The 26,634-nt window shown below is 49.2% G+C and overlaps 1 protein-coding gene and 1 non-coding gene across 16 annotated transcripts in view; both read left to right on the plus strand.

Moving 5' to 3' along the window:
* Positions 1-26,246, plus strand: part of ATXN1 (ataxin 1) — a 416,282-nt gene extending 390,036 nt beyond the window's left edge. For all 15 annotated transcript variants that reach the window (XM_086706199.1, XM_086706203.1, XM_086706202.1 and 12 more), the window contains 2 exons: positions 6,111-8,157; positions 25,044-26,246. In XM_086706199.1, coding sequence (XP_086562325.1) covers positions 6,271-8,157; positions 25,044-25,574 — 2,418 coding nt within the window. In that variant the 5' untranslated portion in view covers positions 6,111-6,270 and the 3' untranslated portion in view covers positions 25,575-26,246. The remainder of the gene's footprint in view (positions 1-6,110; positions 8,158-25,043) is intronic.
* On the plus strand, positions 21,817-21,942 carry LOC112853825 (small nucleolar RNA SNORA40). The gene has a single exon (XR_003222949.1). It is a non-coding gene; the product is annotated as a small nucleolar RNA SNORA40 (small nucleolar RNA).
* Positions 26,247-26,634: the final 388 nt, after the last annotated feature.

The raw sequence follows: 26,634 nt of genomic DNA on the forward strand, positions 1-26,634 counted from the left end.
ATTACCATTAATTTACCTGGAGAACGTTGTAGCATTCCCAGACCCCCCAAAATAACCTCTCTTAGGCTTTTCTGGTACCTTAGGACACATCTTGCTAACAGATGCACCAAGTAAATCCCGATAAAGCCCAGATGCTCAAAGAACACAGTTCAAACTATGGCCGCTGGATGCTGAGAGGCTGGGTGTAGTTCCCCAGAAAGGCGCTTGGTGGCGCTACTCACGCTGTTCAGGGTGCGCGCTGCCTCGACAACAGCTCACGGCAAGACAGGTGCTGAACGCTGGGGTTTTTTTGTTTTTTGTGGGTTTTTTGTTTTTTGTTTTTTTTTTTTTTTTTTGCTTTTCGCCTTTTTTGCAAAAGCAAAATCCTCTTTGGAATGCTTTTGGTTTGCAAAAGCAGGTGCTAACGTAGGTCGTTAGTAAAAGCCAAGCGTAAGGCAAACTTTGACAAAGTGGAGGATACCTGTATCTGAATATTAATCGCAATAATCTAGAAAACGTCTCTTCTAGCTTTCTGTTCCCTCTGAAGACGATTTTTTTAACGCTAATAAAATGTTGGGCAGAATAGAACTAAAAATAGAGTTCTGGCATACCATTTGCTCCACACTGACACTAAACAGTTAGAGCCCACTGTCCATGTTTGAACTAAGGTGAGTCTCTGATGAATGAATCTGTGACCCACTTCCCTCGGGGCACGCTTGTCCCATCCACTGTGAAGGTAGCTAATTGTGCGGTCATCCCACCCTCACCTCTCTCCATCCTGGAAGCCCCACGGATGACAGAGTTAGGCCTGCTTTTCATAGTTAACCTGAATGAAGAACTGTGTGGAGTGAACAGAAAGGACACTGGCAAGCCAGGACTTCGAGAATCCTGGCGGAGCCCCGGTGACCTCCCCTGTCATGGCCAGGCGTTCTGTCTCCTAAATGGTCCCGCAGTTTTTCCAGAACTGACCCAGATTCATCAGTTCGTGCCTCTCTCGTGCACAGACGTGCGTGTCCCACAGCCATGGGGTCCGCTCAGGCTCGGAAACTCACACAGTTGGGTGTGCCGGGCAGAGCAGTTCCGTTTACAGCCATGACCTGGGAGAGCAGTTTTAGGACTGTATGTATCCAACTCCTAGGAGTGGCTCCCGTTGAAAGCAGTTGTTATTTACAGGACTTGGACTCCATGGGGACACATTCCCACAATCCTCCAGCTCAGACGCATCTCATTTTCCTATCATTTCTGAAAGACCGTAATGGGGGAAGTTTTTTTGAATTATAGCGAAGATGTAAGTGTGGGGCTTCTTTTGTTAAACTTTGTTTTGCGTCTTGATGATTGAGTCTCATACAAAATTGATGATAACAGCTTTTTTTAAAGTGCGTTTCCATATATTTTGTGAAGACACAAAGAACAGGAAGAAAAGGAGCCTTTGTTACTTAGAACTCTATTGAGTCTCGGTGACCCCCAAATAAACACCGGCATATTTCCTAAATATTAGCTGCTTATCGCCAAGGCTCCATCCAGTCTGCGTTTGCTTTCTCAACACCCCCTTCATCAGAAAGAGAGGCTAGAGAAGTTTAATTTGCTTAGAAGCTTATGATTAGAAAATTTAATCTCATACCTGAGTTTCTGAAACCTTCCTGTGCATATGAATCATCTGGCAATCTTGTTAAAATGCAGATTCTAAGTCAGGAGGGCTGGGTGGGGCCTGGGGTCCTACATGTCTAAAGCTGTCGGGGCTACTGGTGTTGCTGGTTTGAGGCCTGCACTCTGGAGAGCAAAGCCTTATTACACTGAGTTAAACGATAAAATACGAATAGGGCAATAAGTTAAAATGTAGATATAAAGATGCTTAAGAGGGGCGCCTGGGTGGCGCAGTCGGTTAAGCGTCCGACTTCAGCCAGGTCACGATCTCGCGCTCCGTGAGTTCGAGCCCCGCATCGGGCTCTGGGCTGATGGCTCAGAGCCTGGAGCCTGTTTCCGATTCTGTGTCTCCCTCTCTCTCTGACCCTCCCCCGTTCAAGCTCTGTCTCTCTCTGTCCCCAAAATAAATAAACGTTGAAAAAAAAAAAATAAAAATAAAGATGCTTAAGATAAGTGCATTCAGAGCCGAGATTCTCAGGCAAACCGTATGTGGTTAAACCCTTAATAACTTTGTCTCGATTCATCCAGTAACTTTCTTAATAATAATGCTTGAACAATAGGATGTGTATATATGGTTCTTTGGGAACTTAGCGTTTAGAAAATAGTGTGTGGCCTCATGTCGTGAAGAAATCTTTCTGTTGTTCATCCAGAAGTGAGCCCCCCCAGGGGCCCAGCTAAACTATTGTGTTTCAGCCCCAAGAAGGTGGTTAGGGACACAGAGGCCATTTGTCTGCAGCTAGAAAAAGACCCTACAAGGCAAAAATTCCACTCTCCTTTTTTTCTCTTTTTCTCTTTTTTTTTTTAAATCTCTTTCTCTCTCCCTTCCTTTTCCTCTCTCTGCTTTGTCCACCTTCACGTTATATACCCCTCCATTCTTTCACTTGATCTTAGCCAAAAGGCCGAGAAGCGATACCCCTCCATTCTTTCAATTCCACGAAGAACCAAATCCCGTTACCGGGGACCTGGTGGCAAACTGTGGCGCCCTCTAGTGGTTCTCTGAAAGTACAGCAAGACTCAATCCCTCCCCTCGCAGTGCTTCCTGATGGCAGCTTCAGATAGGACAGAGCTAGTGGGCACGGAGATGGGACACATGTCCCGGAATTGGAGAGCCCCGTCTCCTCCAAGCTGCAGTGGCAAATAGGAGACATTCTAAATTCTAAATGGAGGAGGAGGATGGGTTGAAATTTGTATCAGTCTGGCTCTAGGTCGCTCCAGCTCCCGTGGTAATCTCTGGATCCTTGATTTATCATTAGTATTATCTGCAAAAGACATTTATCAATGGCTCGCTTTTCAGAAGAATAAATTTGAATCCGTGCATTAAGGCCAATATGTCCCGGTGGTCCATTAGCAGAAGACCAGCCCTGGAGTCTGTACAGAGATCTTTAGGGCCAGCTAAGCCAGTGTCTGTCAAATAAACACTATAAATAAACTAAGGCACTACTGAGCACCAAGTCAGCATTCCTTTTCAGATTCACTAAAGCCGGGCTCTTTAAGAAGTACCTTCAGAGGGGGTTTCTGGTTTGGGGTATTGTGCATTCGGTTGTACAGGCAATTTTACATTTGCATTGCTAATGGACCTCTTCTGAATGTGTTTGACATTTTGCTTGGCTTTGAAAGGACTTTTATGCTGCTGCTTTTTCTTCCCTCGAGCTGCCTTGGGCTAATTAACCTATTCCCTTACTGGCTGGGCCTACTATATGCAAATGTTCTCATTTTGGATTCTGACATATCACTCTTGCATGAACATCCCTAATGAAATCCTGTGGGGTTTTATTGGAGCAGTGCTACTGTGGAACCAGCAGGGGGCGCGTGGAACGGTTTGCTTTGAGTGGCTCTAAATGACTTTGCTAGTTGATGTGGGAAAGTGGGAGTTATACAATTCTTTAAGTGACTCTTGAGATCTAAAGCTAAAAGATCATTGTCAGCACTTGTTAAGCAGCCAGAAGGGGCAACTGATTTTTTTTTAGAAGTTTGTGATTTAATTTTATTCTGTCATTGTTTTAAAGGTAGCACTGGCCCCCTGATTGCTTTGCAAATATTGTGCGTAAATTATGGGCTGCGCTGTTTATAAAAGAAGGCTACACAGAGCACGGTTATTCTGAACGTATAAAAGGCCTAGGTCGGGAGGGGATATAAGTGACATCATTTCTTCAACACAGGTATTTCTCCGGCATGAACGTACTAGAGCTTTGCACTTTGTTTTTTGTTTCCATCCCAGGCTTTAAAGTGCCTCTCCTGTCAAATGAGAAGCCCTGTTCTTACTGAAATGACCTTTGATGTTGAGACCCCAAATTTACAAACTTCCACCTCGTGTGCCCCTGACCACAACCATTAAGGACAGGCACTGTCTTTTGAATAATCTTTTTATTGCGATGTTTGGTAACCATGTTGAAGCAAGAGTAACAATGGCCGCTAAAATCACTGGCCAAAAAAAAAAGGTTACCGATTAGGCTGGGGTAGTGCAGCTACATAGGAGAGATGGGGATAAGCTGGGACAGGCAAGAGGAGAGAAAAGAGGCCGTGTGACGGTGGGGATGCCCCATTGCTTCAGCGTCAGCAAGGACCAGATGCTGAAGGCTGCTTGCTGCCTTGTTGTGCTTGTTTTAAAATCAGAGTATAGAAGGGGCACCGGGGTGGCTCAGTCGGTGAGGCGTCTGACCTCCGCTCAGGCCACGGCCTTGCGGTCTGTGGGTTTGAGCCCCTTGTCAGGCCCTCTGCGGTCAGCGCTGAGCCTGCTTCGGGTACTCATGTCCCCTCTCTCTCTGCTCCTCCCCCACTTGTGCTGTCTCTCTCTGAAAAATAAAAGAAAGTAAAAAATAAATAAATAAATAAAATAAATAAAATAAGCAAATGATGGGGCGCCTGGGTGGCTCAGTCTGTTAAGCGTCCGACTTTGGCTCAGGTCATAATCTCACAGTTCATGAGTTCAAGCCCCACGTCGGGCTCTGTGCTGACAGCTGGGAGCCTGGAGCCTGCTTCGGATTCTGTGTCTCCCTCTCTCTCTGCCCCTCCCCCACTCATGCTCAGTCTCTCTCTCTCTCTCTCTCTCTCTCTCTCTCTCTCTCTCTCAAAAATAAATAAAGATTAAAAAATGTTTATAAAATCAGATTGTAGAAAAGAGGGTCTGGGTAGGAGAAATGCTAAAACCCAAAGCCCCGTGCCTCAGTTTCCCAGGATGCCCGCACGTGACAGTGCTTGTGTCTACAGCTGGTGCCTGCAAGGGGCACTCGCATCTGCTCATCAGCCCGGTTCCTGTTAGTCCCACTGATGTGCTGCCTGTTGCCAGTGGGTGTCCATCTGCCCACACAGTCACGGTGACTCCAAGTTCACCGGCCACTGAGGGACTGAGATATATGTATGTAACTGGCTCCCAGCCCACTATTTATAGATCGCGATTGAGGCGCATGGGGCTGATTGATCTGAAAAGAGGTTTCATCTCTAGGGTTAATGGCAGGTTGGCCTTTTCCAAGGAGAAAGGGAGGAAGCTGGTGTGAAGAGAAAATTCAGAGACTACATGGAAAGAGAGAGAGAGAGAGAGAGAGAGAGAGAGAGAGAAAGAAAGAAAGAATAACCGTCATGAAGGAGAAACCTTCAACGTAGCCTCCCTATTAGCGCACTTTTTTTGTGTGTGTAACCATAACCATATTCATTTTTTAACTGTCTCACAGATTTCTTTTGGCTTTCTGTTACCCTATGAGTAGCTGAACTGGGAATTCTTTGGAAGCTTGTAGAGAACAAGATTATTTTTGGCTGCCTCTGCTGAGTTGGCATGTGGTATTGTGCATGTGTGCGAGGGAAGAGAGAGTGGCTTTGGACCAGAGTATGGACCCTGAGTCAGGCAGAACCTTTGAACCTTTGAGTAGGAGCCCCGGCAGGTGAGGCATCAGACCTTACACCTGAAGCTGACCCGGCACTATCCCCCCCACCCCCGACCTTACTCCTGAAGATGGCCTGAGACTCCCCACCCCGCCCCCCGCCCCCGACCTCCGCCAACCCCAGACCTGACACCTGAAGGTGGCCTGGGACCCCTCCCCCACTCCTCACCTGCTCCTTCCCAGCACCTGCATCTGAGGCTGACTTCCCCTAATGTCACCCTTCCTGTGGGCTTCTTTGGATTTCCCAGCAAGGCAAAGAAGAGGTAAAGAAGGGACCAGCATTTCTGAAAAGGAAATTTAAGAACCAAATCATCTCCCTTGTAAGAAGAAAAGCAAATAGGGAGAGAGGGTATTGAGAAACGCAGAGGGTCTTAGGGGAGCTGTTCGTGCCATCAGAAGGTATCTGCTGTGAGGTTCTGACCTCCCGGTTATCCTCACGTCTACCTGATGTGCTCTCCAACGTGGCCAGTGTTTTCATGGGCTTTAATGCTGGGGCCCGTGATCAGGTTTTGGGGAATTCACGTGGAAGCCAGAGGCCTAGTCTCAGTCTGATGTTCTGATTTCCTTTCCCTCCTCTTCCCCTCGCCCCCCACCCTGTCTGCCTCTTCCCAGATTCCAGAGCTGCTGCGGGCCGATCGCACCCACGGGGAGATGATTCCTCATGAAGAGCCTGGATCCCCTACAGAAATCAAATGTGACTTTCCATGTATCAGACTAAAACCAGAGCCAGCCAGACAGTGAAACAGTCACCGTGGAGGGGGGACGGCGAAAAATGAAATCCAACCAAGAGCGGAGCAACGAATGCCTGCCTCCCAAGAAGCGCGAGATCCCCGCCACCAGCCGGCCTTCGGAGGAGAAGGCCGCCGCGGCGCCCAGCGACAACCACCGGGCGGAGGCCGTGGCATGGCTCCCCGGCAACCCGGGGGGCCGCGGCCACGGGGGCGGCAGGCACGGCCCGGCGGGGGCCCCGGTGGAGCTGGGTTTACAGCAGGGAATAGGTTTACACAAAGCGCTGTCCGCGGGGCTGGACTACTCCCCGCCCAGCGCGCCCAGGTCCGTGCCGGCGACCACCACGCTGCCCGCCGCGTACCCTCCCCCGCAGTCGGGGACGCCGGTGTCCCCCGTGCAGTACGCTCACCTGCCGCACACTTTCCAGTTCATCGGGTCCTCCCAGTACAGCGGGCCCTACGCCGGGTTCATCCCTTCGCAGCTGATCTCCCCGACGGCCAGCCCCGTCACCAGTGCCGTGGCCTCGGCCGCGGGGGCCACCACTCCATCCCAGCGCTCCCAGCTGGAAGCCTATTCCACCCTGCTGGCCAACATGGGCAGTCTGAGCCAAGCCTCGGGACACAAGGCTGAGCAGCAGCACCTGGGCAGGACGTCGGGGCTCGGCCCCCCGGGGTCCCCCCCTCCCACCCAGCAAAACCAGTACGTGCACATCTCCAGCTCTCCGCAGAGCGCCGGGCGCACGGCGTCCCCTCCGGCCATCCCCGTCCACCTGCACCCGCACCAGACGATGATCCCACACACGCTCACCCTGGGGCCCTCCCCCCAGGTCGTAGTGCAATACACCGACTCCGGCGGCCACTTCGTCCCGCGGGAGGCCGCCAAGAAAGCCGACAGCGGCAGGCTGCAGGCCATGCAGGCCAAGGAGCTCCTGAACGGCGAGATGGAGAAGGGCCGCAGGTACGGGGCCCCGAGCTCCGCCGACCTGGGCCTGGTGAAGGCCGGGAAGTCGCTTCCTCACCCGTACGAGTCCAGGCACGTGGTGGTGCACCCGAGCGCCGCGGACTACGGCGGTCGGGACTCCTCGGGGGTCCGGGCCTCTGTGATGGTCCTGCCCACCAGCAGCGCGCCCGCCGCCGACCTGGAGGTGCAGCCGGTCACGCACCGGGAGGCCTCGCCCTCCACCCTCAACGACAAAAGCGGCCTGCATCTAGGGAAGCCCGGGCACCGGTCCTATGCGCTGTCGCCCCAACAGGCCCTGGGCCCCGAAGGCGTGAAGGCCGCCGCCGTCGCCACGCTGTCCCCCCACACGGTCATCCAGACCACACACAGCGCCTCGGAGCCACTCCCGGTCGGACTGCCGGCCACCGCCTTCTACGCGGGGACCCAAGCGCCGGTCATCGGCTACCTGAGCAGCCAGCAGCAGGCGATCACGTACGCCGGCAGCCTGCCCCAGCACCTGGTGATCCCCGGCACGCAGCCCCTGCTCATCCCGGTCGGCGGCGCCGACGTGGAGGGCTCGGGAGCCGCCCCCGCCATCGCCACGTCGTCGCCCCAGTTTGCGGCAGTGCCTCACACGTTCGTCACCACCGCCCTCCCCAAGAACGAGAACTTCAGCCCGGAGGCCCTGGCCACGCAGGCCGCCTACCCAGCCATGGTGCAGGCCCAGATCCACCTGCCCGTGGTGCAGTCCGTGGCGTCCCCCGCCGCCGCGCCCCCCACGCTGCCCCCCTACTTCATGAAAGGCTCCATCATCCAGTTGGCCAACGGGGAGCTGAAGAAGGTGGAGGACTTGAAGACGGAAGACTTCATCCAGAGCGCCGAGATCAGCAGCGACCTGAAGATCGACTCCAGCACCGTGGAGAGGATCGAGGACAGCCACCACCCGGGCGTGGCGGTGATACAGTTTGCCGTCGGGGAGCACCGAGCACAGGTAACCTTCACCCCCTCCCCCTGCGCGCGCGCGCGCGCACACACACACAGTCATGGGGTCCTCCCTGGTTTCCCTGGCAACATGAGCCTCTTCCAAGAGGCAGACTGCAACGGGCTGTGCGGAGAATTGACGGTTTTCCTTCACCCCTAGACTCTGCAGGACCATCACCTTTCCCAGCCAGGTTCTAAGCCCCAACGCCCCAAGGCACTTGTTTGTAAGGAATTCACTTCTGTGCTCCTAGACCGGAGGGCTTAGGAAAGGTACCATCCTTCAGAAGATTGGAAAAATCACCCTGGGCGTGTTTTTGTCTTTGTTTTTTGTTTCTTATTCTGTAGTTTAGATGAGGAACCTTGAGTGAGAAACGCGGCCGGCAGGCTCAAGCCTTTCTAGGGGTCACTGTGCCCTTCTTCTCTGCCAGGAAAAGGCAGTGCTGGTCCGGGTGGGCACCTTAGACGGTCAGAGTCCCCACGTCCCATTCCAACATCCGTGTTTTAAAATGTTATTACTCTTTAGGTGTGGGGAGGCTGACAGATGGGGGGCACAGCCGCCATTGAAAGGTGGCTTGTTCTACTCGGATCCCAAGAAGATGGGCAGGCCACGTGGGGAATCTCCAGAGTCAGTCAGGAGGCAGGGGGACGAGGAGGGAACATGGGCAAGAGCCTTTCTTGTGGGAAAGAACGAGCAGGCTTAGGATTGGCTGGTGTGGATAATTTCAGGGGGCTCTGGGGCAGAGCTGCCCCTGGGTGTCTGCTACCTGGGCCTGGGGTGATTGGGGCAGGTGGATAGGGGCCCCGAGGTGAAAGCCCAGTAGAGGCGGTGGTTGGGGGTGTGGGTTTTCGGTTTGCATGTGAAGATGTCTCTCCCAGGCAAGGAATCCGCTAACCCTGGGAGGGGCATCCCCTCTAGAGGCAGCAAGGCTCCGAGATGTCAAAGCATCGGAAGGTCAAAAGTAAAAGGCACGGTTAACATAGTCCCAGAATCCCAGGTGATCTCCTGGGCTCGTAGTAAACAGGAACCACCAGCAGTAAACGCAGTCGTGGTGAGTCGCGTTAAAGCCTGGAACTATTATTGACTCTCTTAACTTCCGTGGGCTCCTTCCGTGCACTCTTTTAAGTCTCTTGAATCACCTGAACACCTTTATTCCGTGGCCCATTGATATAAAGCACTGTCCAGGTGGCTTCGAGTCCAGCAGGTGTGGCCTCCAGGCTGGGAGCTTCCTCGGCCGTTGAGCCCAGATCTCCTGGGAATGTTTCCATTGAGGACTTTGAAAAACCCCAGAGGTGACAGCGCCTCCCTCACGTTTGAGTTGAAAATGGTCATAGCATAGCTGATATTTGGGACATTCAAAAATTAATAAATAAATAAATAAATAAATAAGACAAACTAGTTCGTGGTTTAAACTGTTTTGAGCAGACTTTTAAGAGATCAAGTTTTAGGGGAGGGGGGATTTTCGAGGCTTTTCCAGAAGGGCTTGGGAGTGACCAGATGTCAGGTCTCGCACAGTGTCAGGGGGCCTGCGATGCCAAGAGCTTTTAGCCCCCAGGGATTTCTTTTTTATGGTACAGCGTCACTATAGGCTTACAGTCTTTGGTTCGGGACCAAGTAAGATGTCTCAAAGTTCAGATTAAAAAAAAAAAGAAAAAAATGCAAAACAGCAGGACTTTTCTTTAAGCGGCGTCATTATTTCGAACTCCCTCCCCGTCTGTGGTTGCCGCTCTCTCCCTCCTGCCTGTGTAGTGTTGGAGGTGGGCACTGGAAGGAAAAAATGAGTTGTCTTGTAACAGGCTCCAGGTGAAGCATGGAAATAAACGGGAATGCAAGTGAATGTGTTTTCTCATGGCACCTTTAGTCCTTAAAGCGTTCCTGCGAACGGGGGAAGGCGCAGGAAGAGGCGTTACTTGGAAATGCTCCTGGTTTGCATGTGAACCTCTTTCACCCCGAGAATACAGAACGGCTCCAGCCGTTCTCATGGCCAAGGGCTTCCCAGGCCTCTTTAGCTCTCGAATCAACCAGGCAGTTCTGGAGAGGAAGCATCTCTATGTTTTCCCTGCCCGATACTTTGCGCAACGGACGCTCGCATGATGGAGTCACCGGCTTCCCTGTGAGTCCCATTTCCTCCGGCAGCCAGACCACGGGTCTCGTTGCCTACACACGACCAAGGTGCAAATGAGGAGGTAGGAGATTTATCATGGCCTGTTCGCAGGTCTGTCCGGGCAGCCCCGCCCGGGGGTGTCACGTGCCGGGAAGGGGGTTTGCTGCCTGCTCAAAAGGGGGTTTGGTTTCTGAGCTGTAAAAACAAAAGCGCAAGGCCCCCGACGCAGCCAGTGATGTGTCGCTTTCCCCAGAAGCCTATCAGAAACCGGCTGCCATCATCACTGCTAAAATACTCCACCAGCTGTGTTTGCCACTGGTGACAGGAGAGAATCTTCTAGAGAGAAAGCGAGAGGGGGGAAGGAGGAGGGGAGCCAGGGAAGTGATATCTGGATGTAATTTACGTCCCAAGGGCCGAGAACTTTCCTCCCTCATCCGTGTGGCGCTGAGGATTGTTCTGCCCCCACCCAGGCCTGGAGAATCAGCCGTGTCTTCTCGACTGGCTAGAAATCACCAACACTTGCACCCATGGGGAGATGTAGGCTCTATGACTCCGGGCTTTAAATCCTGCGTGGAAGGGCTGCTTGACCTCAGACAGTCTACCACGAGCCTCCCCTTTGGACGCAGCGGGCCACGGTGGGGAAGGCCCGGGCCTGGTCGCCTGCGAGAAGTGTTGCTTTCCCCTTGAGCCATGGTTTTTCTCATCCCTGAGACAGGCAAATGATTCCTCGTCCGAGGGGCCCACTCTCTTTTTGTGATCCGGGGCTTTTCTGCCTCACAGCTCAGAGCTTCTAGAAACCACCCACCTTGGCCGGACGAGCCAAAATCCACACGGGGACACTGAGGGGGCATCTCTGCTGACCTCGTGCTCGTAATCAGCACCAAGACCTCATGGGAACCAAACCAGCCCGTGTGAAACCGAGAGGTTTCTCGTTTGGCTGATTATTTGGAGGAGCTGAACTAATTACCGTTGTAGCAAGACGCCCCCAGTGTCGTCTCCAGCTGAAGCTGCAAACGAGGCAGCGTAGGAGAAAAACACTGCTGCCTGTTTGTCCCTGTCCCCGTGGCTCTGCCATATCCAGCGTGGTCATTCTCTCTGCCCAGGCAGCGTCTTTGCCCCCTGTGCCCAGCCCGCTGCCGTGGGAGAAGACAAAGGGAACTTCAGGTGCGATCCGGCCTCTCGGTGGCCACTCTGGGTCTCCTTCCTCATGTTCTGCAGCACAGGTAGCACATTGCACCCCAGACAGGAGAGCACCCCCCCCCCCCCCCCCGCTGCCCTCATGCTTGGTGATCCTGCGTAACAGCCCCGGTGGACGACAGAATCGCTTTCCTCGGGCCTCACTCCCAAATACAACAATCCACTTGAAAATCTTTTCCAGGATGGAGCCTGTAAGTCTGTGGCGAGTCCCAGAGGGGACCCCCAGCACTAGCGTGAGCCAGCGAGGTTCGCTAAGAGAATGGGGCGTCCTCTGCGTGGGAAGCAAGTTAGCTGGTAGGAAGATGCAGGATCTGCAGGTCAAAGTACCTGAGTCAGATCGGTCTTCCACTCCAACAATAGTGCAGGGACCTTGTGCACATTGGGCACAAGTGAGTGCACAGATACTTTACCGTGTATGTTGTCTCAGCCTTCCAGTCGGCTCTCGTGGTGAGAGGAATTAGGGTTGTTGTAAGGATTAAAGAAAACGTGTTCAAAGGAACCAGCACAATACGTAACGCCCAGCGGGCCCTTGAGAATATTACTGTCCCTCCCTTCTTCCAACTTATGTGGCTTTGGCCCTGAGAAGCGAAAAGTTAGCTTCAGAAAAATAAATGAAAGTCTTCACACTCTGAAAACAATTTATGGGGCGCCTGGGTGGCTCAGTCTGTTGAGCATCCAACTTCAGCTCAGGTCATGATCTCACGGTTCATGGGTTCGAGCCTCTCATCGGGCCCTGTGCTGACAGCTCGGAGCCTTGGATTCTGTGTCTCCCTCTCTCGCTCTGCGCCTCCCCCGCTCATGCTCTGTCTCTGTCTCTCAAAAATAAATAAATGTTATGGGGCGCCTGGGTGGCTCAGTCGGTTAAGTGTCCGACTTCAGCTCAGGTCACGATCTCGCAGTCTGTGAGTTCGAGCCCCGCGTCGGGCTCTGGGCTGATGGCTCGGAGCCTGGAGCCTGCTTCCGATTCTGTGTCTCCCTCTCTCTCTGCCCTTCCCCCATTCATGCTCTGTCTCTCTCTGTCTCAAAAATAAATAAACGTTTAAAAATAAATAAACGTTTAAAAATAAATAAATAAATAAATAAATAAATAAATAAATAAATGTTAAAAACTTAAAAATAAAATAAAAAGAATTTATGGAAGGGGAGGCAGTCTAGAAACAGTCCAGAAAGAAGGGTGACGTTCTCTTAACACGCGCAATAAGCTGTTTTTACCCTGCTTGTATTCCTGGGGTGTATTCCCATGAGTGGCCCCCCTGAGCACCCTACCACAATTCCTCCAAGGAAGCCTGAATGACCTGCTAGCCAGTATGCCTAGAGACCAACTGTATTTTTCTGAGCATGAGCTGGACTGGAGGGATGCATTGGTGGCCCCGCCATCCACGCAGTAAGAGACCCAGAAATGGAGGTTTCGGGCACCTCTCTTCTGCCAGGTGCCGGCTGGGGGAGCCCCTGCCCAGGACGGCCCCTCCCGGGGAGGCTTCCAGTTCCATCTGGCTCTGTCTGTGAGCAGTCTCCCCACACCCCTGTCTTGGGCTGCCCAGGCTCAACTTTGCTAAAGAGGGACACAAAACTGGCACAAAGGAACTGTAGTAAATTTTATTTTAATTTTTTTAACGTTTATTTATTTTTGAGAGAGAGAGAGAAAGAGAGTGAGCTGGGGAGAAGCAGAGAGAGAGGGAGACACGGAATCCAAAAGCAGGCTCCAGGCTCTGAGCTGTCAGCACAGAGCCCGACGCGGGGCTCGAACTCACGGACCACAAGATCATGACCTGAGCCGAAGTCGGACGCTTAACCGACTGAGCCACCCAGGCGCCCCTCATTCCCCTCTTTCTAACTTGATGGCTGTGTTGTGTGACTCATCAGTGGTAGCATTGTGCTTTAATGGATTAGCTGGTGCCTAAAAATCGCCAGGGCCCTCGTGCGAGCAGCACAGAAGTCTGCCGAGTCCCCTAGCAGCCAAGGCAAGCCAACCCGCCAACATTTCACGTGTGGGGCTTGGTGGGAATGAATCCTAATGTATCAAAAAAATAGATAGTGACCGCCCTGTGTGCCAAAGCCTGGAGCTGGACCTGTGGTCCAGTTATTGGTGCTAATCCTCCTCTCTGCGTGAGTGCCAGAAAGGCTCCGGCAGAGAAATAGCATCAAACCATAATTTGTTTAATGTGTCTGCGTCCCCTTTAAAAAAAAAAAAAAAAAAAAAAGGAAGGAAAAATGCTCTCCTTTAGCCTATGTGTGATATCAGTGCCCCCAACCAGGTGGTCTTAGGTATATTTTTGAAGCAGCCTCTCGTTGTTGCTTATAGCCAGTTTTTAGTTAATTAGGCTTTATTGTTGAAAGTAGTTTTGGGGCGCCTGGGTGGCGCAGTCGGTTAAGCGTCCGACTTCAGCCAGGTCACGATCTCGCGGTCCGTGAGTTCGAGCCCCGCGTCAGGCTCTGGGCTGATGGCTCGGAGCCTGGAGCCTGTTTCCGATTCTGTGTCTCCCTCTCTCTCTGCCCCTCCCCCGTCCATGCTCTGTCTCTCTCTGTCCCAAAAATAAATAAAAAACGTTGAAAAAAAAATTAAAAAAAAAAAAAAAAAGAAAGTAGTTTTAATTTTGGGGGGGTGGCAGTGGAGCAGAAAGTACACAGATTCCCAGACACATAGTTTCCCCTGTTATTAAAATCTTGCTTCTACGTAGTACGTTGGTTACGGTAGTCGAGCCAGTGTTGATACGTGATTATGAACCTAAGTCAGTAGCTTTCATGAAGGCTCACTCTTTGTGCTGTACATTCTGTGGTTTTGGCAAATACCTAATGTCATGTATTCGGCATTCCTGTATCATCCAGAGTAGTTTCGCTGCCCCCAAAATCTATGTTTCACCTATGCGTGCTCCCTGTCTCCACCCCCGTCCTGGAGCCCTGACAACCACTGATCTTTTCACACGTCTGTAGTTCTGCCTTTTCCAGAATGTCATATAGCTGGAATCACACAGTATGTAGCCTTTTCAGACTGGCTTCTTTCCCTCGGCAATACGCATTTAAGGTTCTTCTATGTCTTTTAGTGGCTTTGATACGGCATTTCTTTTTAGCCCTGAATAACGTTGTTTTCCTAAGGCACGCTTTTTAAGACCCCGGGGGGGGGGGGGGGGGGGGCAAGTGGGATAGAATCTGTCACCCCAGTGACCTGTTGAGTCAGATCCTAAAGGGGCCTCCCCTGCAGAGGAGGCTCTGGGAGTCAGGCTGCAGTGTATGAGAAGAACCCAACGTATCATTCAGGATTTGTGTCTGGGGTGTCTCTGAACCAGGGTGTGGGTTTACTGAAAATCCTGCAATGTTTCCACCAAAGCCTGAGTCAGGTTCCGTGTTTAATGTGATTAAATGTTTAAATAGAACACTCAAGGGGCACCTGGGTGGCTCAGTCGGTTGAGCATCCGACTTCGGCTCAGGTCACGATCTCGTGGTCCGTGGGTTCGAGCCCCGTGTCAGGCTCTGGGCTGATGGCTCAGAGCCTGGAGCCTGCTTCCGATTCTGTGTCTCCCTCTCTCTCTGCCCCTCCCCCGTTCATGCTCTGTCTCTCTCTGTCTCAAAAATAAATAAACGTTAAAAAAAAATTAAAAAATTAAAAAAAAATTAAAAAAAATAGAACACTCGATATTCTTCCACTCGACTGAAGAGTTGTGACTGCTTTTATTAGTGATTTTTAAACACCGAAATAAGTGGGTCTCTCACTTAGCCCTGCTAAGTGGATCATCACTCCAGCGTTTTCTGATTTTCTGGAGGTTGAGAATGTAGGTAGTCACGCACACTGGCCTTCAAGGAAAGTAGATGGGCGCTTTTTTTTTTTTCCTGCTGGTGAAACAGGATCGAGAATTTCACTTGCGCACGAAGTTGCCGATTCCCAGCGCAATAATTTCACCCAAAGCAAGACGTGTTCGTGGAAGCCCAGCCTCTGAGAGATCTCACTGATCCCGGGTATCAGCGGAGTTTGGGCCAGTGCCAAGCAAAAATGGTTTGTAAAACAGATGTCCTTCACATTTGTGAAGACGGGGAATTCTTGTGGAGGACAGGGGAGACATATTTAAACAACAGACGTTTTGTTTTCTTTGTATCTTGTTTTTGGTGATATGTACATATGTGTGTATATAGACAGAGCACCAATCTAAGATAGAAAGAGACAACCAAACGGCATAAATATGCGGCTCTGCATGCAGTGTTTAGATGCGCTGGTAGTTGACTAAGTAGTTAAAGGAATTTTATTACACTTACACACAGAGGAAGTAAAAATGATCTTCAAAAGCCAGTCATTACCCAGACCAGGAAGGTGACATTGAATAAATACTCATCAGCCCAGAAGTGAGGCTGCGTTGCCTCCCTGTCTTGATTCGCCCATCCTGAACAGAAATCGGAGGGGATTGTTTTAGAGGTTGGTTGGAGGGGGCTGAAGAGGTGGGGGGAGCGAGCAAAGGGGTGTGCCTGCCGCAGCAGGAGGAGGGCAGGAAAGGGTGGGAGAGGATGAGAGGTAACTCGCCCCTAAAAAGGAGGGTGCTGGCTACAAGGCCTCCAGACATGAAAGGCAGAGGGGCCTCAAGCTGACATAGGACAAAAGCTATTCATGGTCACATTTTATCCTGCAGACTGCTCAAAGTGTTTGGGAAAGAATGTATTTATGGGTTGAAAAAAAAATGGGCTGTGGCGAGTTGCCAGAAGTTATGTAACGTGCTTCGGTCGTATATGACACTGCCCTCCTGAATATAGTTTCGTTGGGGTTTAATCAGAGACCGTTTGCACCCCGACATGATCATCAAATGAATTAGTGATCGTTAGCCCCTCTGAAAGAGCAAAAGGGAACTGAAGTATGATTCGGTGAGGTCATGACCAGCCTGACAGGGGAGTGATGAGTTAAGGCAGCTATTGCTCAGCCCAGAAAGCTGCCTGTTCAGCGGGGAGCCAGACCCAGGGAAGGTTCTGCTCCTCTCCCTGGGGAGGACGAAAGTCCAATTTAGTCCCAGCTGGTGAAAACAAGCAAGGTCAGGCAGAGCCTTTCAGTGTCTAAACATTGACCTCTGTTGGCCAGTGGTGGCATTGCAGTGTTTTTACACACGGGAAGCAAACGGGGCTGAATATGCCAGAAAGTATCCCACACTCTGGGGATAAAACAATTGAGCAAAACAGGCAACATCTCAGCATCCCCCCCCCCCTCCCCAGAGCATATGGTCTTAAGGGGATCCTGGGGGAGTCGGTAAAACAGGCAAACAAATGTATAAGCAAATTTGTATTTTGTTTTTATTTATTTTTTTATTTTTTAACGTTTATTTATTATTGAGAGAGAGAGAGCATTAGCGGAGAAGAGGCAGAGAGAGGGGGGGAGACACAGAATCTGAAGCAGGCTCCAGGCTCTGAGCTGTCAGCACAGAGCCTGACACAGGACTCGATCCCACGAACTGCAAGATCATGACCTGAGCTGAAGCCGGACTCTCAACCGACTGAGCCGCCCAGGCGCCCCATCAGCAAATTTTTTAACTAATGCATCAAAAGATAAGAAGTGATAGGAGAAAAAATAAGACAACCCAGAGAGGGTACGGATACTAGGGACGGAGGGTCATTACTTTAAATAATGGTCAGTGAAGCTGTCTCTGAAAAGGGGAATGGAAGACCATGGTCCACAGGGCAGAAAGGACTCCACATGGAGGGAACATCCAATGCCCAGACCCAGATGCTCAAGTGTCTTTAAAGGATCAACAAGGAGACAAGTGTCGCTATAGTGCAGTGAGTAGGGGGAGGGGCACACGCAGGCCACGTTGGGCTCGTCATGGCAGCTTTTTCTGCCAGGGAGAAGCTGGCTTGGCCAAGGCAGTGGTGGTGGAGGCAGTAAGAAATGGTCTCGTTCTGCATATATTTGGAAGAGGGAACCAAGAGGATTTGCTTGTAATTTGGAGGTGTGCCATGTGCTAAAGAGCCCAGTACATTGTGACTCCCAGGCCTTTGACTTGAACCCCTGGAAGATCGGGATGCCATTCACGGAGAGGGGGAAGAACAGAGCAGGCGCCATTGGGCAGGAGCATATCAGGAGGTCTATCTTGGACACGTAAAGCTTGAGTGGCCCATAGACACCCAAGTGGACGCCATCAGCTAACATGGTTGCCATTATCCAACTACGCCCTTGTGAAGTTACTTGTTTCATCTGCACGTCCTGCCTCCCCACTGAAGGCGAGAACTGGATCTTTGACCACAGGAACTCTTCTCCAGTCCTTAACACTTAGCAGGGGCTCTGGGTTACGTAGTGAACGTGACTGCAACCTCTGGAGTGTGAATCCTTGATCAGTAATATTTTGAAGCTCTTGGTACCGTAGGGAAGACCCACATGGGTCTCCAGGGCAAGCAGTTCACATAGTTGTTGTTCTGGTTTAAAGTAACATCATGTCACCGAATCCCACCATCTATGTTTCATATGGAAACCAGTACCTGTTGGCAATGGCGGCGTGCTTTGAGGTAGATAATGCTCTTTCTTCGTCAAGGGAATTTCAAGCAGGTAGACCTTCCCACGTGTATTCTCATGGAAAAATCCCTTGGTGTGATTTCTTCAGGAACTATTAATGATCAGTTAACCTTTAAGGATGCTTACATCCTTCTGACAAACCCAATTGTGCAATAAGAATAGGTTTGTTATGAATACTGTAGTGTGCTTATTTGAGATATGTGCAACAAGAGTTTGACTTTCACCAAAGAGAGAGAAAATTCTTATTTTAGGGCACATATATGCAGACAAAAGAAATGCATTATCTAGATAATTCAGTCTATGTAATTAGTGAGGATAAATCTTAGCGAGGATAAGTAATTAGTAATTAGTAAGGACAAAAAGAACATTTGGCCTAAGCCATGCAAGTCCACTGCTTACAATGATCAGATTATCCAATAGCCTTTTTTAAAAAAATATTTATTTATTTTTAAGAGAAAAAGTGCGAGTGGGGAAGGGACAGAGACAGAGAGAGAGAGAGAGAGAGAGAGAGAGAGAGGGAGGGAGACACAGAATCCGAAGCTGGCTCCAGGCTCTGAGCTGTCAGCACAGAGCCCGATGCGATACGGGGCTTGAACCCACCAGCTGTGATATCATGACCTGAGCCAAGTTGGACGCTTAACCGACCGAGCCGCTCAGACACCCCTATTGAATAGTCTTTCTCCCCTAATTTGCGTAGACTCAGCTGAGGATGGGCGATGTGGCATCTTTTCCCAGGATAGCAGAGCTTCTCTGGGAAGAGCCAAAGCCAGAATTTAGGAGGAAGGGACCAAGAGCAAGCCTTTGAAGGGGTAGAGAAGATTTTCCCAAACCTATCCAGTTAGAAATAAATTCTATTATCATCAGCCCGTTAGTCCACATATCAAATATTCTCCTCTCTCCTCCTCTCTTTTCTTACATGAGTTTTTAGGTTAGGCTGTTCAAGTTATAGACCACGTTGCAGCATTTAATTCTAAGACTTGCCTTTGGAGTTTTGAGATGAAAGAGTAATGAAGGGCTTTCAAAATGCCCCCAAACATTACGGTGTGTATAATGGGAAGCATATGGATCTGCGTCATAGCTGTTGGAATCGTCAGTGATGTTACCTCTTATAAAGGCCTCGAAGACAAGCTCTTCTTAAAAATTAGTCAACAGATACTTGGTAACGTGTAGACGTTTGCAGTGAGATTGGTTTACGCGTAGACAGTAAATGTTATATTCAGAATATGAACTCTTGGCTGGTCTGAGGAGTTTCTAGACTATGGCTCCCACACCAGGAACCTGTCCATTAGTAGATGTTGGGCTGTCTGTCAGCAAGGAGACAGACTCCACCCAGTAGAAGGGATCATCTAGGAAAAGGCAAAGCCAAAAAAGAGGCCATTGTGTTTAGAAATAGGATTTATGATATTAGGAACATCACATTACCTCCGACTGGTGTTAGGCAGAGATAAGCAAATACGTTCTTTTTTTAAAATATATACATACATACACACACACACACACATATAATTTATATAGAATATATGTTATATAAATTTATTGTCAAATTGGTTTCCATATAACACCCAGTGCTCATCCCAACAGGAAACAAATAGATTCTTATGAGGTATTTACACTTGAGAACGTTGTTTCTGTGACTTTCAGTTGCAGCTAAAGGATCCCCACTTGAGGGGCACCTGGGTGGCTCCGTCAGTTAAGCGTCCGACTTCAGCTCAGGTCGTGATCTCACACTTCGTGAGTTCGAGCCCCGCATCGGGCTCTGTGCTGACAGCTCAGAGCCTGGAGCCTGCTTCGGATTCTGTGTCTCCCTCTCCCTCTGCCTCTCCCCTGCTTGTGCTCTGTCTCTCCCTCTCTCTCTCAAAAATAAATAAACTTAAAAAAATGTTTTTTAAAGAATCCCCGCTTGAAGCAGGATTTGTTCCTTCTGGATGATGTTAACGCTCTAAGAGGTTGGGGATGGGATTTATGGAGCCAGCTCCAAGTGGGTCCTTCCCATCTGGAACTCAGTGGGCGTCCTGATATGATACTGTGACTTGTAGGTATATTTGTACATACATATATGCAAATATACATGTGTGCGTGATGTAATGCAATTCTGTAAGTGAATAGCAGCCTCATCACCCACTTATGTAGGGAGACTAGAATTGTATGAGTAGATATAAGGCCCCCAGTACTTCACAATTTTCTGAATGATGAAATAAATCCATGAGCTCATGCCATTGGATCTTACTTATTTCAAGTAAACATTTAGCACTGTTGGGGGGCGTGGGAATGTTAAATTCCTCTCTTTTAGTGGGACTATAATAGCTTTGTTCACAGGGGCAGAAATCGGGAGCATATGAAAAGAAAATGGTTTGGAGGGCCAAAGACTGGGATTAAATCACTATTCCATGATCTTACAGCTAGGATGTTAGGCAAGTGATCTAATCTGTTGGAGATACAGTTTCTTATGTGTAAAATCGGAACAATAGTACCTTTTTTCACTAGTCTATTGTGAGCATAAACAGAGTATTTTTTGTGAAGTCCGTACGTAAATGTTTGACAGGTAGTGGACATTCAAGAATCTTTAGCTCTCTTTACATTATTTTTTTTTTAATTTTTTTTTCAACGTTTATTTATTTTTGGGACAGAGAGAGACAGAGCATGAACGGGGGAGGGGCAGAGAGAGAGGGAGACACAGAATCGGAAACAGGCTCCAGGCTCTGAGCCATCAGCCCAGAGCCTGACGCGGGGCTCGAACTCACGGACCGCGAGATCGTGACCTGGCTGAAGTCGGACGCTTAACCGACTGCGCCACCCAGGCGCCCCTCTTTACATTATTAAAATAGCCCAGAACAATGAAGTTTTCCCCCCCGATAATATGCACATTTATATGGGCTCCTGTTCACACGCACGCTATAGTAATAAGCTTGCATATAAATTCACTCCAGTTGTCCCCTCTATAAATACTGTGCCTTTTATGGAGCAAATAAAGTATATCCCTTAATAAGTGTGTGTAGAACCAGATAAATCATAGTTATCAAAAAAGATTAGATAAACTAGAAAGCCACAATCCATATAAATTACATGGAAATGTGCTACTTTGGAGGTTTGGGGATATTTCATTATTTTTTAAGTTTATTTATTTATTTTAAGAGAGAGAGAGAGAGAGAGAGAGAATCCCAAGCAGGCTCTGCACTGTCAGCACAGAGCCTGACACGGGCTCAAACTCACAAACCATGAGCTCATGACCTGAGCCAAAATCAAGAGTCAGAAGCTTAACCAACTGAGCCACCCAGGCACCCCTAGGTTTGGGGGGTATTTTAATTACTTATGTGTTTGTGTATGTGTGCCTGTGTATAAAATTCAACAGAATGTTTTTAATATTATTATAGTCAATATTATTTTGACTTACCTCCATCTATCATTTTCATTGTTCTTCCTTCTTCCCTGCATCTACAAACTTCCACCTAGATTGATTTTTTTCCTCTACCTAAAGAATACTCCGTAGCATTTTCTTTAGTGCAGATCTCTGGTGGTGATTTCTCTTAATTACTATTCATCTGGAAAATGTCTTTATTTTGCCTTCATTCCTGAGGGATCCTTTTGCTCAATACAGAATACTTGGTTGGCAATTCTTTTTCTTTAGTGCTTTAAGGATATTCCATTGTCTTCTGGACAAAACAGTTCCATTTTTTTGTCAGTAACTTTTTCATTTAAGGAATTTCACGTGATTCCTCCCACTGTCAGTCATCTTAGTTCTTCCAAAGTCGGAATCACAATCTTCAAAATAGCCGTTTTAAAAAGAACTTGTGTTCAGTCCACAATTGTCACTTTCACTGCCAAGTTCTTTCGGTTGGGCTTTTCTGATCTCCGCTTGAATATGAACACACATCAAAAATTCCCCACCTGTAATCTTTGCACTTGATGTTGGGCTTGCTTAGCTCATAGACAAAGACTTAGACAAGTGGGAAAAACAAATCCTCTTTGGCAACCCAGAACTCATCGTTGAATGTGAGTTTTGATACAGATAAGAAGGAACATGATACTTAAAATAGTCCCTTGGGGCGCCTGGGGGCTCAGTTGGTTAAGCGTCAGACTTCGGCTCAGGTCATGATCTCACGGTCTGTGGGTTCAAGCTCCGCATCGGGCTCTGTACTGACAGCTCGGAGCCTGGAGCCTGCTTCCGATCCTGTGCCTCCCTCTCTCTCTGCCCCTTCCCTGTTTGCACTCTGTCTCCCTCTCTCACCCAAAAATAAATAAACATGAAAATAATTTACAAAAATAAAAATATTTTTCCTACTTAGGGGTTAGACCTTCTTGAATCTGTGGATTGTTGTCTCATACCAATTTTGGAAAATTTTTAGCAGTTATCTCTTAAAAAATGTCACTTCTGCCCCGTGATCTCTCTCTCCTCCAGGTGGAATGCAATTTATTTGTCTGTTGGGTCTTCTCCATGTGTCTTCTGTGTCTCTCCTATATCCTCTGTGTCCGTGATTTTTGTGTCTCTGTGTCTCGTTCTGCATGGTTTCTTCCGAAGCTCAAATTCAGGAATCCAGTTCATAGGTTCTGTCATCAGCCACATTTATTCTGTTGTAAAATTCATTGCGTTTTTTATTTTAGTGAATATATGTTTCTTCATTCTAGAATTTCCATGGATCTTTGGAACACAGGTTCTAGATCTCTACCAAAATCCTCAAGCTTGTCTTTAATCTCCTTAAATACTATAAGCATAGGTTATTTTTTTTAATATTTTTTGAAGTTTATTTTTGAGAGAGAGAGAGTGTGTGTCCATGAGCAGGGGAGGAGCAGAGAGAGAGAGGGAGAGAGAGAATCCCAATCAGGCTTCACGCTGTCAGTGCAGAACCAGATGCAGGGCTCAATCTCACAAACCTGTGAGATCATGATGCCGACTGAGCCACCCAGGAACCCCCCTTTTTTTAAGTCTTTTTAAAAAATGCTTATTTATTTTTGAGGAGGGAGGGGCAGAGAAAAGGAGACAGAATCCTAAGCAGGCCCCCACTGTCAGCGCAGAGCCTGATGCATGGCTCAAACTCACAAATGGTGAGATCATGACCTGAGTCTAGGTCATTTTAATGTCTGCGTATCTGATGATCCTACATCAGAAGCCCCCGAGGGTCTGTTGCTATTATCTGTTATTGCTACTGGTTTTTTATTCACATCCTCTGGTCTATTTGTGGACCTCATCCCTCTTTTTTAATTGAATGTCTTTTATTTGGAAATAATTGCAAATAATTATTTTTACTTGGAGACAATTCAGACCTTACCCTGATTTTAGGGGCTAGGATGATTAAAATCTGAGCTTCAGACTTTGAGAAGGCCTGTCTGCTTCTGGCTCACCTCACTTCTAGAGTGTAGAGCACTTTGGAGTCACAGCCCAAAAGAGTGGAGCTCACCAGAGAGCATCCTCCCGTTGATATACCTGAAGGGTACCCTGAATTTCATTCCCTTCTCCTCCCCACCCCCACCATGCTCTTGAGATTACAAAAAGTCCAGACCACTTGGTTTTGAAACTATTCCAGTTTGGAATGTGCAAATGCCCTTGGAGGAAACTAGCCCTAAACACCAGGTTTAAATCTCTAGACTGTCACCCTTTCCCTGAACCTTCCCCGGTGATTTTTCACTACCTTATTTTCTGTCTAGTGCCATAAGAAATAGTTTTTTCACATTTTGCCCTTAGTTTTTGTTTACTTGGGTTTTGTTCAGAGTATTTGGTTGTCCTCAGCGAGAAAGAAGATTGGTCCGAATTACCTATTCTGTTACTTCTAGAAAAGCCACTGAAAATTGCCTCTTTAAAACGACTTCATTGGGTTTTTTTTCTTTTTTGTGTAGCATAAAGTTGAAGAAAATAAATTTCTAGGCAGATTAAACCTTTAGAACCTCAAGTGCATTTCAGCCTTACTTAATGGCAACAGTAAGACCTTCACTGGACAGTTTGCAAACCCCTACACCCACTGTCTCCTTGCCTTTTGTTCATGTATCTCCACTTCCAGGAATATCTTCTCCTTGCATCCACACCTGTACTCCACCCTGATTATTTTTTAAAACTTAGCACAGTGTATTCGACTTCCTTAATCACCTCTTCTTCAAACCGGTCTATGCCTTTTCTCTGCCCTCCAACAACTTAATGTTGTAGTAAAGTATTATCACCCTACTTGCCACATTGATTGGCAGTTACTACGTTCCTGGACCTCTTCTGCCTGCTTGATTGTGACCTACTCTGGGACCAGGACTTTTTCAGCTTATTTACTTAGCACAGTGCATGCATAGCACATGGTGGCAGAGGAAACAGCAGCTTTTGGGAGGATAGTGAGCGCCCCCCATTCTGGGGAGTGGTTTTCAAACCAATGCACAGCCTGATTTGAGTACCTGGAACTTGACCTTGGACGGGCCAAGTACTTGCTCTCTCTGCCCAGTTTACCGAGCTCTCCCCAACACTGCCCACACTGCCCACCCCTCAATCCTCTCGAAATGCTGCCCAGCCTTCAGGGTCCCAGGAAAACGGGGAAGCCCTGCCTGTTTCCTCCAGCCTTCACCGGCTCTGCTGTCCCCAGGTTTTGAGTACACGGCTCATTTATCCGATAAATATTTATTAAGCTTCAGCCATACACCAGGTCTCCTTTTAGGGGCCAGGGATACAGTGATATAAACAGGTAAGTGCTGCCTGGTGGACCTTACATACAGCCTCATTCTGATTCCTAATCAGCTCTGTCATACGTGAGATTGGCATTTGCCCAGTGAGCGGAGAAAGTGCAAGACTGTATCTTGTGCTCCAGGGCTGAACACTGAGCACCTGTTCCATTGCCCTTGGGGGCCGATCCATTTGTTTTAAGGGAGGCCAGCTATAGAGCTGATACTCAGTAAAATGATACTGTGAACACTAAATGGACTTTTTTTTTTTTTTTACTGGCTTCTACCCAGCACCTATATATGATAAATACAGGTACAGCAAAAAATTAAGGGCCTCATTTGCGTGTGTTGGCGGATGAGGATCGTGGAACAGTCTTATTCCCTCCCCTGCCCCCCTTTGGCTTAGGCACGTGGGCGTGTATGAATTAAAACAAGACTAAAATGTCTTCATTTGTTTCCTTCTTCTTTGCTCTCTGTCTCTCACTGTCTCCGCAGGTCAGCGTGGAGGTTTTGGTAGAGTACCCTTTTTTTGTGTTTGGACAGGGATGGTCATCCTGCTGTCCAGAGAGAACCAGCCAGCTCTTTGATCTGCCGTGTTCCAAACTCTCTGTTGGGGATGTCTGCATCTCACTGACCCTCAAGAACCTGAAGAACGGCTCTGTTAAAAAGGGCCCGCCCGTGGATCCGGCCAGCGTCCTGCTGAAGCATTCAAAGACGGACAGCCTGGCGGGCAGCAGACACAGGTACACGGAGCAGGAGAACGGCATCAACCAGGGAAGCGCCCCGATGCTGTCCGAGAACGGCGAACTCAAGTTTCCAGAAAAAATAGCATTGCCTGCAGCGTCCCTGCTCACCAAAATCGAACCCAGCAAGCCCACGGCAACCAGGAAGAGGAGGTGGTCGGCGCCGGAGACCCGCAAACTGGAGAAGTCGGAAGACGAGCCACCTTTGACTCTTCCTAAACCTTCTCTAATCCCTCAGGAGGTTAAGATTTGCATCGAAGGCCGGTCTAACGTAGGCAAGTAGAGGCAGCGTGGGGAAAGGAAATTCGGCTCTCCCTTCTCATTTGTATCCAGATTACTGTACTGTAGGCTAAATAACACAGTATTTACATGTTACCCTCTTTAGGTTTCTGTTATAACCTTGTCATTAGAGTTACAGCTGGTGTTGCAGCAGGAGACCGGGGCACATGCTTTTCCAGGAGTGACAGCGGCAGGTGGGGGGAAGGGGGGAAGGGCAGGGCCCGCGCAGGCTCCGGGCGTCCTGGGAGAAAGGAACGTGGCTTCCGAGCACCTGCCTTTTCCAGCTGCAGGGAAGCCGCGGCCCGGGCGCTGACTTCCGCCGGTTTCCTGTGCAGGTTCTGCGGGCAGGGAGCTGCCGGGGAGGGGAGGAAGGGGGCGTGTGGGCGTGCACTTGGGGGACGCGGGTGCAAGGCGGGGGTGGAGGGTGTCTCCTTCCCTCTGCCTCCCTCTGCCTCCCTCTCTCTGGCACTGGCCTGGAGGTCCCGCCAGCAGGGCAGGGTCCTGGCGAGGGCCTCACGTGCAAAGCAAACATCAGGAACCCGGGTGCAGGGCCTGCTAGAGAGGCGTCCGACAGCAGACGGAAAGCCAACCATGTAAAAGGACCTTTTTTTTTTCCCCTCCAACATATTTTACAATAAAAGCAACTTTTAATCCTATAGAGATATATTTCCCCCTATGGGGCCTGACTGCACTGATATTTTTTTAGAGCAACTGCCACACGTGGGATTTCGTTTCTGCTTTACCAAGTGCAGTGATGTCGCCCGGGTGTCACGGTGGGCAGCGCAGCTTGGCGCTCCGCGCGGCGGGGGGCGGGGGCGGGGCGGGGGCGGGGCGCTGCGGGGGAGCGGACCGCCCACTCTGGATTCTGTGCAGTGTTAGGAAAACCAATCAGGTTATCACATTGACTTCGCTCAAACCGCCCTGCCGAGAGCCGCGGAAGCGCTCCTCATTGGGTTTGCAAAATCTGGTCTTTTAACTCTAGTACTGTTTATAGTTCATGACTATGGACAACTCGGGTGCCACGGGTGCCACTTTTTTTCAGATTCCAGTGTGACGTGAGGAAT

This window comes from Puma concolor, chromosome B2, assembly GCF_028749965.1.
Source record: "Puma concolor isolate L17-30 chromosome B2, mPumCon1.1.hap2, whole genome shotgun sequence".
In the NCBI taxonomy this organism is placed as follows: Eukaryota; Metazoa; Chordata; class Mammalia; order Carnivora; family Felidae; genus Puma; species Puma concolor.